This window comes from Bombus vancouverensis, chromosome 12, assembly GCF_051014615.1.
Source record: "Bombus vancouverensis nearcticus chromosome 12, iyBomVanc1_principal, whole genome shotgun sequence".
Taxonomy (NCBI): domain Eukaryota; kingdom Metazoa; phylum Arthropoda; class Insecta; order Hymenoptera; family Apidae; genus Bombus; species Bombus vancouverensis.
In genome coordinates this window covers 12,184,261-12,198,867 of record NC_134922.1, presented here as the reverse complement: position 1 = coordinate 12,198,867, position 14,607 = coordinate 12,184,261, and the positions used below count along the sequence as shown (strand labels likewise).

Genomic DNA, 14,607 nt, shown 5'->3' with positions numbered 1-14,607 from the left:
ATATTTATACGCGTCGGATCTTCGTCCGGCGTTCCTTCGATATTGTCAAATTTCATAACGCTTTGCCCGCAGAATTCGTGGCTGTTGATCGCGACGAGGCCGTTTAGTAGGTCGTGGTCGTCACCAGCGCGTTACTTCGATTTTCCATTCGCTCTGTATATACGTAGTTCGTGGCGGAATGTAACGAAGTTGTTCGTTGGAAAGCAAACTAGACGCGTTTCGACTTTGCTCGCGATCCGACAGGCTTCTCACTTTTTAGATAGACTGGCTCCGATTCGGATGGTAAATCGACGATCGGACCGCGCGTTCTCGCTCGTTGGTGGTTCGGTCGCGACACCCAACGAATCGCCGGATTCGCAATCGCGATCTGAAAGCGTTCAGGGAAGAACGGGGCAAAGAAGAAACGCGGATTCAGCCGTTAACGCGAAGGTTTTCTAATAAGACTTGTAGCTAAATTACTTGCTCGTTTATTAATAAGAGCTGGCTGAGAGTAAATAGAAACGGACATGAAGCGAGTGTGTGCGTGTGAGAGGAAGACCGAGAGCCAGAGCGCGTGAGGAAACGTGTGAAAAGAAGGAAACGTGAAAGTAACGCGGACGACTGGATGAAAAAAAAAGAGTGGAAATAGGAGCACGAAGAGAAACGAATAAAGAAAAGAACCGTTCAACGAGAATTACGTTCGTTTCGTTTCCACGCCACGTTATTAATGATTGCTCGTGGCAAAGAGCACGGGATTCAAAGGGAGTTTGGAGAGGAAAGAGGCTACGCGAAACGAACTTCTTGCTAGGAGCTTAGTCTTTTCGTACTAGTTGCGCGATTAAGAGGAAAACGAAGGGAAAGGAACTAATGAAAGTAAAAATGAGTGATTCCAATTTTAGGGTTTATGTATTACGTATGTATATTATATATACATGCAGACACTCGAGGTGATTTAACCGAGTATAAATATTTAAATACGAGCGTAAAGTTTAAGTGTAAACTATAAAAAGAAAAAAGAAACTCAATCTGATTGCCTTGTTTTTTATGCGAAACATTTGAAAGTATCGAAGAAAACGACTTAAATTGAAAAAAAAAGCAAAAAATATTATAAAATGCATGCGTACATGATAGATTTATACGTATATGTATCTACATGTGCATATATGTATAAATGAGATATAGATACATACACACGAGGGACGATAATAGGAAAACGAAAAAAAAAAACGCAAAATATTCGATGTAGCAGGGATGGGAGGGTGGGAATTTTTGGGAAGGGTGCGGGTGGGGCGGGGTGGGTGGTCTTAAGTGCAAAACAGATTAACGAAAGTCACGATATAATTCTTATTTATTAACTAACTTAATCAACAATATTTCCATAATAACAGCCGATAGGATGAATCGTTGAAAACGTCAGAACGGTGTTGTAAGATAAACATTTTTCTTAACTCAAAGTTATAAAACAACTTTATAAAAGTTCCAGTCTCTTATAAATACAACCTGCCAATTTCACAAGGGTATTAGAAAAGAAAGACTCGCACGCGAATTTCGCGCGTGCACACTGTGTACGTTCGTAACGCACATGTTCTAGGCGGTAACTATACCTAACAAAGTACACGTAACAATTATTCGGTTCATCAAAAGACAAAGTCTCTCCTAAAGGGTTTTCTCCGGATTTTTTACATGCGTACTATCTGTGTTCTTATCGGCGAGAAGAGTCGCAAAATTGCATTAGATCATCGTCAATCGGATAAACGTTCGATCGAGCGACGTGAAAGGGAGAAGAAAAAAGAAAAAAAGAAGAAAATACGGATAAAGAATTACACGTACGAATAATTGTACATACGTATGTAGCGATCGCATTGCCAGTTACGGGAGAAGGCGCGAGACTCTTTCGAAGGATAATTAGTCGAAGGAGATGGACTCGATAGGACGATAGATACGCAATGACAAGTTGAAGAGGCGTGTAAATTACAAATAATAACGAACAATACAAAATGACAATAATTAATCGATGGTCTCGAAGAAGATCACGAACAATGGAACAACGGTTTTTCCTTTTCGTTGTTAGACAAACTAGTAAACGTTCGTCTATAATCTTAGTTTCCTTAGATTTTTCATAAAACTCGTGTCGAACGATACACGGTACTGATATCGTTATAGAAAACGGCGCGTCGTGTGTAAAGAAAGATTGAACGACACGCGCCGCGCGATGTCCAAACGATATAGAAAAAGGTTAAAAATTAATTAACGAGCATACGGTAACTTTTAACACGAAAGATGTACGTATATTGAATTATTCGTGGGACAGTTGGTTGACCCACGCAGCCTTACTGGGCCTTATTAAAATATGTATCTTTGCATCATTACTAAAAGTCTATGTACTAATTTAACGATAAAGCATAAATATTTAAACGAACAAAACGATTACAAGATTGAGAGCGAGAGCGAGAGCGAGAGAGAGAGAGTGTGTGTGTGTGTGAGAGAGAGAGAGAGAGAGCAAGTGACGAAGAAGAACGCGACGATACGAGGATGGAAGAAGTATAATAGCGATGGGAGATAGGAGAGAGAAAAGGAAAATGTAGCAATTGAGAGGGAATAGAGAGATATACACGCATACGCAAATCCACGTGAAAGTCATATAATTATTCGTGTTGATTAGTTTGATTGGACTATACTAGCAATAACGAGGAGAGAAGAGAAAGAAAGACAATGTAAAATGTCATTTGATAGGAAAGGGTAGAGGATTAGGAAGAAACGAAGATAGTAGTACGTACAAAGCTTTCGAATGGCAAGTAAATAATTAATTAATTTAAACGAATCGATGTAAAAGATTGCCTGTTTATCCGATACGATTTCAGTCGCGTTTGTTTCTTTCGGGAATCAAACCGATGATTCGGTAATAACGAGAAAGGATATTTTTGAGGAGAAAGTGTAGACGAAATACAAATACTACAATGAGGGTAGTTTATTTAAGAGTTATTAATAGTTTGTTATTTATTTTTTATTAAAGAATGAGAGCGAGAGCGAGAGCGAGTACGAGAGAGAAGAAGAAGAAAATACGTGTGCGTGTATCGGTGAAAGCGAATGAGGGAACGAAAGAAGAACAAAGTATTTCGCCATTTCGTCGTTTGCCTAACTACAAAAGCGAGAAAAAGAAAATAAAAAAAAACTGATTGCGTCCAAAGTAAGATTTAAAGCAACTTTAGACAAACACATTTCCAGTATCGATAACGAATATTTCGTTAACTGCCCCTGTTTTCTCTTCAACTACGATTATTATTACCATTACCATTATTTCCTTAACTCTTCCTTTTTCTCCTTTTTCTCCTTTTTCTCCTTTCCAATTACTTCAGCCTCTACTGTTATCGTTATCGCCAACTCTGTCATCAATGCCACTGTCACCGCTGTTTGCTGCTGCTACTGCTTTCGCAACTATCGCCACCGCTATTGTTATTATAGTAATAACTATTACTAGTACCAGCGTTATTGCTAATGTCAATTCCTTTATCATTATCAGTACTATTACCAGTCCATTGGTCACTTTTGTTCATTATCGCTATCGTTGCTACCACTATCGCTACCACCATCGCCGCCATCGTTCTCCTACTATTATCACTAGCATTACTAAACACCATCATCTCAATTACACTACAATTATTCTAATTCTGCTGTCAATAGTATTATGAAATAATACTTGTACCATTATAATCAGTACCATCGTCGATTCTATCATCATTACCCCTGACAAAAAAGATTGTTATTATTAGTCCTATCAATGCTACTAGTAAATCCATTATTAGTAGTATCGCTGGCCTTAATGCTGTTGCTGTTGCTGTTGCTGCTGTTGCTGCTGCTGCTGCTGCTGCTGGTGCTGGTACTGCTGCTGCTGCTATTACCACCGTTGCTGCTGCTACTGCTACTGCTGCTACTGCCGCTACTACTGCCACTGCTACTACTATCACTACCGCTATTACTACCGCTACTACTACCGCTACTGCTACTGCTACCACTATCGCCATTCCCATTACATTGGAACGCTGACATTTGATACGTCTATTATCACCTTTATTACCATTTGATCTTTCTTTCATTTTTCGAAAAGAATATTTTCTTCGGTGGAAATGTTAGGAGCACGTAAGGGTCTCCGCAAAGCCTTTAACAAGCTCAAGGACTGCGTTTATTAACTACTTTATTATAAAGAAGAGTAACAATAATAATGCCGATGATAATAACAAGAATGATAACGATAGTACTACCGGTATTAATATTAATATCAATATTAACAATAATAACAATACTAATGATAATAAGTACAATAATAAGGATAAGAAAAGTCAGAATAAGAATATTATTGATGATCAGATGATGATAATAATAATAACAGCAAGAATGATGATGGTTCGTGCTGTTAAAATTAGTATTATTATGATAATTATTTCTATTACTATTACTCCTACTCCTACTCCTACTACTAGTACTATTACTATTACTATTACTATTATTATTACTATTATTATTACTATTACTAATACTATTACTATTACTATTACCATTACTGTTACTCCTATTACTATTACTATTACTACTACTACTACTACTACTACTACTACTACTACTACCACCACCATTACTACTACTACCACTACTACTACTACTACTACCGCTTCTACTACTACTACTATTACTACTACTACCACTACTACTACTACTGCTTCTACTACTACTACTACTACTATTACGTACGTACGTACTACTACTACTACTACTACTACTACTACTACTACTACTACTATTACGTACCACTACACTAAAACTATTACTGTTACTACTGCTACTGCTATTGCTACTACTGATGCTGTTGTTATTACTATTACCACTAGTGTCACTACTAATACTAGTACCATTACTCCTACTATTACTCTATTACCACTACTATTATTATTATTACTATTGCTATTATTACTACTACTGCTGTTGCTGTTACTGTTATCATTACTAAAATTGCTGTTGCCGCTGCTGCTGCTGCTATTACCACTGCTGTTACTATTAGTACTATTAGTACTACGATTAACGATAATTATAACGATATCGATGGTAATAGCCGTTACGATAATAATGAGTATAGTTGTATAACGATAATAATAACGTTGATTATATTAACGATAACGATGATGACGATGATGATATAGTGGTAACAATAATTACGATACGAAAGTAATAATAGCTCGTAAGAGACGACGATGAAAATGTGTTCGGTTGTAAAACTTTTACCGAAAGCAATTAAGTCTATCCTTTCTAGATTAAGGTTTTTCCAAGGGAAAAAAGAAAAGAGTATAGGGAAGAATAAGCAACCACGCAGATCCAAACTATTCGCTATCGATTTAAGAAAGAATAACGAAGAAGCAAGAAGTCGATACTTTTTACTCGATCTGTCATCTCAATCAGTGTCCTTGTATCTTCGGTAATGATCTAAAACAATGATACCTCTTATCGTTCCTATTTATATAGATCGCTTATATAGATAATACATTAATTCACGAGAAAGGAAACTTGTAAACATACTGTATAATCATCCTTTACCTCGCTGAAAGCGAGTTTTTTTATCTTGTCAAAGTAATGCTTGCACGTATACACACAAAGTCGTCAAAGTTGGTTAATTTAAGTAAAAGATTCTAGCGATTACGGAAAGGAGAAGAGAACGGAAGAATGCGAGCCAGGGAAGAACGAGTGTGCGTTGTGAGTTTCTGTGAACTGTGAAGATAGAAAGAAATTGAGAAAATGAGGTTCCAGTAACCATAATGACAAATAACGATGAATAAACGAAGACGAATAGAGCGAATAGAATGATAGGACGAGCGAATGGAGACAAACATTTCGTACGAATCGTGGCATATGGTTGATTTCTCAGCAACGTAGAGATATTACGTCCATACATAAGATAGGAATGTGATGGTTGGCGATAGTCGCCGTAGGAACGATAGAGATTCGAGCCTGATGAAAATGACGCGAAGATCGACTGCGAGCCAGAAGAACGGCGAACGTCGCTTGTAACGTCGAAAAGTAATTTGCTAATCGCGTGCTAGTTACGGCGCCAGGGAGAAGAGTAGAATTCTTCAGCGAGATTGCGTTTTCATAGCGAAACTAGAAATCCGTCGAATGCGAAACGCTACGCTATACGCGATGCGTTGACGATTTATCGTCGATTAATTTCTCCACTTACCAAAGTCACGTACAAAGCGAATCTACGCTTCAACGATCGCCTTTTGTTTATCGTACTCGCGGCTACAACCTTCCTCGATTCTTTTCTCTCGCAAGCCGATCCCTTCGGAATCTAACGATACCCGTTAGGTGCCAGCCTCGTTCGCTTGCACTCGCAACCCCGCCGTGTACTTAACGAGCGAATACTACCTTCTATGCATGTAGATAATTCCAAGCAAAAAGAGAACGTGAACGGTACGTTGGCAAATGCGAAGAAAGGCATCCGCCAGCCAGTGGCTGGCGACTCGTCTTCTTATTGTTAGTCGAGCAACAAAATAATAGAAAAATCGACCAATTATCGATCGGCTATCCTTTTCTTTTTCTTTTTCTTCATTCTCCTTTCTACGTGCTTAGCGCTTGCAGCTGTTCACTCGGTAAGAGACTAGTCTGATCGATCGCGATATGGCTGTGTATCGTGTCGCGATATCCGCGTACAACCGATCGATCCACGTATCTACCATGTTTTCCTTCTCGTCTTCCGCAACAACGGAAAGATGGAACTCGCGATCGAACCTGCCGATCGATCCTCTATGTATTGTGCGATGCAGATTCAAAGTGCCTTATGACAATTTGTTCGTACCGTAAGAGCAACGCGTATACCGGCTTACCACGAATAACGAAAAGCTTGCGAAACAACTGGTAAGGTGTAAAGGAAGAAGAAGGGAAGGAAATGTTAGGAAGAAAAACGTTGCCCTATCGACGATCGAGCAGGAGCGTCGTTCGATCCGTGAAGCGTACTTATTCGCGCTGTTATCGTACGCGACGTGTCGAACAGAATAGCGAAAACGAGTTCGAAGAAAAGGAAACAGTAGATAGGGTAGAGAGGTGGCAGGGTATGAAAGCGGAAGAAAGAGAATGAGAAGCAGCGGCAGCAGCGATAGTTGTGAGAAAGTAGGTAAAAAGCTAACTAATCGCGACAACGACGAAGACGACGACGGTGAAGACGAACGTTTGCGAATGTAAGAAAAAGACACGAGTGCAGCTCGAGTTGGCAAAATTCGCGTTAAAAATTATTTACCGCGTCCTTTTCGCGATTGGCGGCGATCTCGTTGCATCGTTTTCAACTTCGACGATGTATACGATACACTGTACGTACGATACACTGGCGCTCGTAAGTGTGTGCACTTTCTTTTCGTTTTAAATCTGACGTATATCTGATAAAAAGCTGATAAAAAGCACGTAGGACAGGTTAAAAGTTAACTTTAAAATTCGAGAACGCTACGCAACTACGCTGCTTTGTTCGCGTTCTCGGAAAACTGACCGAACGCGTCCTTATCGAGATTGTCGTTCTCTTTTTTCTACGCAGAAATCGAATCCGACGATTGACACGTTACCAAAGAACACTGTCGATCACCAACAATTTTCCGATTACTCTTATAGCATTCGTTCATTTTAGAGTCGTTCGTTATTCGTTCCAGTTTCCCGCGCTATAATTATAGCATACCTCACCGTACTCCATTTGACAAAAGACTATGAAACTATTAAAAGAGAAATCTAACACTTACCACTTGTAACTCGTCCGATATTTGCCAATACTATTCGTTAGTAAGTTATTACGCAAAAATATTCCGATCGTCAAGATTTGTACACGTATATTCCATGCCATTGATTAATCGTATTTCGATCTCGCAGCCCTTTCTTTCGAGACTTTCAACGCCCGTAAACCGGCGTCCAAAAAATCTATCTTGTCTTTCCCTCCTCCTTTTTCATTTCATCCGACGTCCATACACATTCTCGCACACGTTCAATCGGCATCGATTCCATCTACGCGAAATCTATTTCATTCTGTCTTAGAGCGACTATCGCGATAAATTATCGTCGTGCCTCGTTCAGATTAGTCAAGTTACTCGAAATCAAGTCTTTTGAGTGCAAGTAACCCGACTTCCACTGGAAAATAAGCATTGTACAAGATGTGGTAATTGGTGCAAATTATCCACGTTTCTTTTCTAGTCGATTCTTCTTCGTCGCTAGCTTCCTCGTCTATCCTCTCGATTATCCCCGAAATTTCGCTCTTGCTTCATACCTCGTTCTGATTAATCGAGTTATTTCAATACAAACGACTTGAATTCAAGCAACTTGAAACCATCTTACCGGCTTGAACTTGTTATCTGCCCTATTGTTCTTCTCACTAGTTAATCGCTTGACACCAAGTGCTCGTCTACGCGCCTTCTCCTCTCTCTCTCTCTATCTCCTCTGTCTGTCTGTCTGTCTCTCTCTCTCTCTCTCTGTTTTCTCCGTTGCGTTTCATAACTGCGAAACCACCCTACGATTTTCAATTTTTCTACAGGCGAAAGATACAGAATCAAATGGCTAGCAATGTTATTTACAAGCACAACACAAATAATAACTTTTCTATTTTTCACCTCATATTAAATGATAATAAAACGTTTCTTTTTTCACGCTTGACCGAGCCTCCATGTAAAAAGTGAAAATTCTTGGGTAGTTTTATAATTATTAAACGCATTGTATCTGCACTACCGTCCATGACTATTTTGGACATTTACAAGTTATCGCAAATATATAGGATATAATTCAAACGAAAGTCTTTCGTCTAATTTGAACCTCCCGTCGTATGCTCATTTTCTGATAGAGCGTTTCTTCAACAGAATCTACGTTTCATTTTCATATTACCACTATTTTGGTAATTGTACAAAAGCACTGTTAAATGCAAAACTTAATGTACGTTACGAGACTGAATATACTTGGACTTGATTAATTAGCGTGTAAACTAAACTGCTGTAACTAAACTGCAGATTTTTATGCATTTATGGAAAATTTGATGGTACAAAAGTGCACGCAGTGTATACAATATGCAAAGATCTATAAAACATCCAAAATAAATTCCGTTTCATTGCCTACGTTCGTTAAAGTATAAATCGCTATAAATGCCATTCTTTTTATTCTTTTATGTATCTTGAAAATTGAAAAATGCTAAATAGACCAATTTAACTTTAATTAAAGAGAACAGTATGGATGGTAGTGTATCTATTTATTTATTTATTTAATATATAGTTATATCCGTCTGTCCGTCCGTGCGCCTGCTTGCATACTACCCGCCTAACTTGCATGCCTGGCTGGCTATCTGCCTGTCTTTCCAGATTTCTCCCTGGCTGCCTGTTTGCCAGCATTCGGTTCGCGACAAACGTGCCAGGTTGGAATTAGGTATCGTAAGGTAAACGAGTTAATTCCGTGTACAATGATCTGGTTTTCGTCTGGAATATCTAGATTAGCGATCGAGAATGAGAGGAAAGAAAAAAGAAAGCTCGGAGGACGATCGCGAAGCGAGTGTAACGCGTCGATCGATAAAAATCTCTATAAATCCGAAAGCGAGCTATTGGGGGAAAAAATGCTCGCCGCTCGTGCGATCGCGAAAGGCCTACAACTCCTTCGAGTTTGAGATTTCTGCTTCTATATACATAATTATTATTGTACATAAGCCTCGAAATGCGTTCGCGATCGGCTTCCTTTGTAATTAATATTGTATTAATAAGTGTGAACGTAATAGTTGTAACTATACGGTGAACGTGAATGCTTTAGCTGACGTTTGAAGCGTGTGTTAATCGACTTACGCGTATTATTATTGTTAACGATATACAATTGTATTTACTTTTATAAAATAATGTCGGATATTGTAATTAAAATTCTATACCGAAACCATTCTGTATCCACGAGAGACGAATAAATAAAACGATGAAAACGACCCATATCTCATCCGATCGATTTGATCGATTCGAAGAAAAACCCGCAGATGCGTCGCTATCCCTCTGTTTACTTACATTCCCCTTCATTTGTCTACGTTTGAGATGTGATCGTACGAAACACTTCTGAATTTTTCAAAGTTCGCTTTTTTTGAAAATGACAAGGAATAAGATTGTTAAATAGGATTGTAGAGGGGTAGAATTGAGGTTAAATGGTAAAGCAATTGAATTCCCTTTTAAAAAGTGATAATAGCGCGTCACCTGTTCGTAAGATATAGCGCGCTAAGAAATTTAACACTTAAATTACTCGTTATTTCAGTTTGATAACTTAAATTTGTAATGTATTGGAGTATTCTCCTAAATTTTTCATCTATTTTTCTTCGATATCTAATTTATAATGATTATTCATTAAATACTATTATTGGATATTTACTATATCGATTATTTATTAATACTTTTCTCGCGACAATATTTTTGTCATAAGAACATCTACATTTCACAGTAATTTCACTAATTGATGTTGATGAACATTCGACAAGAAATATTCTAAGGAGAAAGAACAGATCTATTTAAAAATAGAACGCCAAAAGTGAAAACAATCGAAATATTGATGAATTTCGTGAATAAATTTTTTTACATGGATGACGATACACTAACTATGATTTTTATTACAAATCTTGTTAACATTCATACATGTCATATAAAAATAATATTATGCCGAAAAGATATATGTACTAATAGTCTCGTCTGTTTATTAACGTTTTGAATATATAGCTGTTACCACCTGCAAAACATTTCCTAGTGATTGATATATATGTGATATAAAAAATCTATTGTTATTTTGATAAAGATTTTGTTACCACTTATATTTATAGTTGCTACTACAATTATAACAACTATTTATTGAATTATCAATTGTTATAGTTATTATGTTATAATTACAGTAAATAATCTAGCTAATTAAGCACGTTAATTATAATGAACACATCGATAATTCTCAGCCATTGGCAATAATAGATGATCGCATCTCCCTTTCTCTCAAGTAGTTTAAAAATTCTCTTAGAATAAAAATGATAGAAATTTCATTCTTTACATAACAGAGTGGTAACTTATTTACCCAATTAAAATATCCGATATAAATGAATATTCATTTATACTAGATAATTTCACAAAGCGATGAACATATTCTTCGCCAGCTTAGTTAGACTATTTGAGACGGCTGAGGCTTTACGGTACTAGAAACTAATAATAGTAGTAATTAACAAAAAAATATTTCTTTTTAATTTAACTACTAAATACACTATACAAGGACACATAATATACTACACAAATATTATCCTATAAATCGTAATATACAATATTAGAATCATATGAAATAAGACTTCATTTCATTTTGCCTCAAGTATCATCTTTCGACTCAAGATAATTATAAATATATTTATAATAAAGTAAATGAGTAGCACAAACTTTATATAATTGTCCTTCATTTTTGCAAAGAAGAAATAAATTTACAGAACAAGCCACGCAGCTTATTTTCTTCGTACTAATAAATATCTGCATAAAATAATACGTATCCATACATGCTACTTAATCAAGGGACAAATGGACACGTGTGTCATTAGCTGCCAGTTTAACAAGTGTTTTTTTTACTCTAAGAACAGGTAGTCGCGCTGCAGGTTTTCCATGCCAGCATTCTTTCATTAATTTCCCCAAACCAGCCAATGTCTGTAAAATATATATTATTATTTTGATGTCTTACTAAGAAAACAATCTTTTCACATTTCATTCTTTTAAAAAAGAAAGTTCTAAAGAAAAAAATTAATGAATTAAATGCATACTGGATCAGAATGCCATCTGTTAGGAAGAGGTGGTCTATGTTGATCCAAACATACTAATTTTCGCATTTCTTCGATAGAAGGTTCTTGACTATTAGAAAGCCATTCAGAATATGGTGCTACATATTCTAATGCAACACCGTTACTTATACACCTCCTGCAAACTTCCCATAGTATCAATCCTAAACTGTATATATCAGCTCGTCTGAAGTTCTCCAAACATTCGACGTTTATCCTAAAGAAGTATTTTTAGTTTAGCGATTTAACGAGACAACTATTAAAAAGCTATTGTTCGAAAAATATAATTAAAAGTAATACATACGTTTGCTCAAGAATCTCTGGGCTCATATATCGTTTTGTACCTTGTTTTAAATCGATTCTATCTGTAGCCAAACGTTCTTGCGTTACAGCTAATGCAAAATCAGCAATTACACAACTACCATTAGTTTTAACAAGAATATTTTTAGATTTGAGATTACGGTGCGCCATGGCTGGTTTCCCTCTAGTTCCATGAATTTCTGTATGTAGATAAAGCAATCCATTCACAATACTCAAACAAATACTGAGTGTTTGATGATGTGTCAAAGAATGAGGTGTTCGATTTAAATAATCGAAAAGCGAGCCCATCGGGTGATAATGAGTCACTAGCCAAAGTTGAGTGCAACTTGCTCTACTTGTCATATCACTTCCGACATAACCGAGAATATTATCGTGTCTCGATGGTAGCAATTGAGAATAAACTTCTGTTTCACGAGCCCAAGCTGCTTCATCTCGTGAAAAATATATTTTTACAGCAACATTTTCACCATGCCATATTCCTCTCCAAACTTCTCCACCAAATCCACCATTACCACCGCTACCAAGGCATTCCACTAGTGCCACTTGTTTAGCCAATGTTCTTTGCACCAATAATGGTAAACCAGATCCTGATCCACTAGTTAAGCTTCTTCCATCCAAGTATTCCTATTTCAATATACAATTTATATAATATTTACGTTTAAAATATGAAAATTACGAAATAAAGCAGAAGATGTAATAGGAAGAAAAGAGAATCAATTTTTATATTTCTGAACCTAAAATGAAATGAATGAATTTTTAATAAGCATACAAATTTGTAGTTTAATTGCATAAAAAAGAATTCAGAAAACATGTAACCATATTATACCTATATTTATGTTTATTTGTTTAATTATTTTGTGTTTTCCTGAAAAAGCTTATATCGCTGTGTTTAATTGTATCTACATGTAATAAAATTCTCTTAATGCTATAAATATAGCTGACAATAAACATATAAATATACATATATATGAAGACAGATTAGTCTATATTTGAACTTGAACTACTACAGGTAATATTTTATATCATACCTTTAGTGTACTATCACCAGCTGCAGTTGCTTTTAGTTCATGAGAATGATACGTAGTGGATGTTGGAGAAGAAAATGAGAAATGTAGGATAGATGACTCCATTTCAGAATCTATAACAAGTTTATTACGCCTTGCAGCCAATGTCCTTTTTTTACGAGTCCTACATACCAATAAATAAAACAGCACTATTCCAGCAATAATACAGAATCCAACCACAGGACCCAAAATTGCCAATGTTAACTTAACTGCATAATCTTCTTCAACAACATCTAAAAAATGAAACATAATTTGTACAAAAAATATATATAAATAAAAAGATGGAATTATGCGTATAATATTTACCTCCATTAAAGTCATGTAATATTGGAAATGGCCCGCCATTGCAAAAATCTGTTTGGCAACATTCAACATGATATTGTACACCTCGTGAGGGTCCACTTACATGCCTCTTTTTAGTAACACTTTGAATAATACGTGGTGGCAATTGCTTATTACATATTAATAACATTTGATCTATCGTCGAAGTACATCCTCTACTTACACTTTCTATACCATCTGGTTGTCTTACTCTAGATTTCCAACACTATCGAATATTAAAACATACATTACTTCCCTAATATTCTGTAATTTAATGACTTTCTATACAATATTACAAGAGATATTACAGTAACTGCATTATAGCAGATTTCAGAATATAAGCAATCTGGTCCCTCGCAAATATGACATTTAAAACGTTGCTGCCCAGTCAAACTGCCATTAAAAGCCATAGTATCTATAGACTTTTGTGATTCTTCACTTTCAACAGAAAAATCATTTTCTAATAAAGAAAACTTCTCTTCTTCTCCTAAAAACGAGTCCTGTTAACCATTGAAATATATTTCAAGATATTATGAAGCATTATTTATAATTAGTGCATATGCACACTTGTATGCAGTTATTCAGATAAATGTGCATCAAATTGAATAATAATGCCAAATCAACAAAAAAAGATTAGAAAAAATTCAATTGAAAGAATAGCAATAAATGTGTTAGATGCTAGTATGAAACATTAAATAAGAAGAAAATAAACGTTTTGTTTCTGAATTGTTAGCTTGTCATTAGCATAAAGTATTTGTTTGATTGAAAAATATATTGCCCACCTGGACATAATTTGAGTATCAACGATAATATAAAATATGTGATAAACATAAAATCCGCCATTGCCATGCACGTCAAAACATTGAGGAGCTAAAATGAAATCGACACTTTTTCAAAATTCTTTTTTATGCGTGTCTGTCTACAATGAAATTAAAAGTAACTTCTATATTTCTACAACATGAATGAAAAATTTAACATACATGCGATCAACATTGAATTGGCGGTATTTTATTTTCATATTAAAAAAAAGAAATATCTACAGATGTCGTTACTATCGTTTTATTCCGTTCATATGATGCGTCCAAATGCGTATATTGTATGTATATATAT

At 36.0% G+C, this 14,607-nt stretch overlaps 1 protein-coding gene across 2 annotated transcripts; it reads right to left on the bottom strand.

The window, feature by feature from the left end:
* Positions 1-10,580: 10,580 nt before the first annotated feature.
* On the bottom strand, positions 10,581-14,576 carry sax (type I BMP receptor saxophone). Of its 2 annotated transcripts, XM_033331660.2 has the most exons (8): positions 14,478-14,576; positions 14,280-14,367; positions 13,806-13,984; positions 13,483-13,723; positions 13,141-13,409; positions 12,096-12,736; positions 11,777-12,008; positions 10,581-11,663 (listed from the first exon to the last, which is right to left on the bottom strand). In XM_033331660.2, exons 2-8 carry the CDS (start codon positions 14,344-14,346, stop codon positions 11,526-11,528), a joined length of 1,767 nt encoding a protein of 588 aa, XP_033187551.1. In that variant the 5' UTR covers positions 14,347-14,367; positions 14,478-14,576; the 3' UTR covers positions 10,581-11,525. The 2 variants fall into 2 exon arrangements, with proteins under 2 accessions (XP_033187551.1, XP_033187552.1); XM_033331661.2 differs by lacking the exon at positions 14,478-14,576 and having other exon boundaries at positions 13,806-13,997; positions 14,280-14,398.
* Between the last annotated feature and the right edge of the window lie 31 nt (positions 14,577-14,607).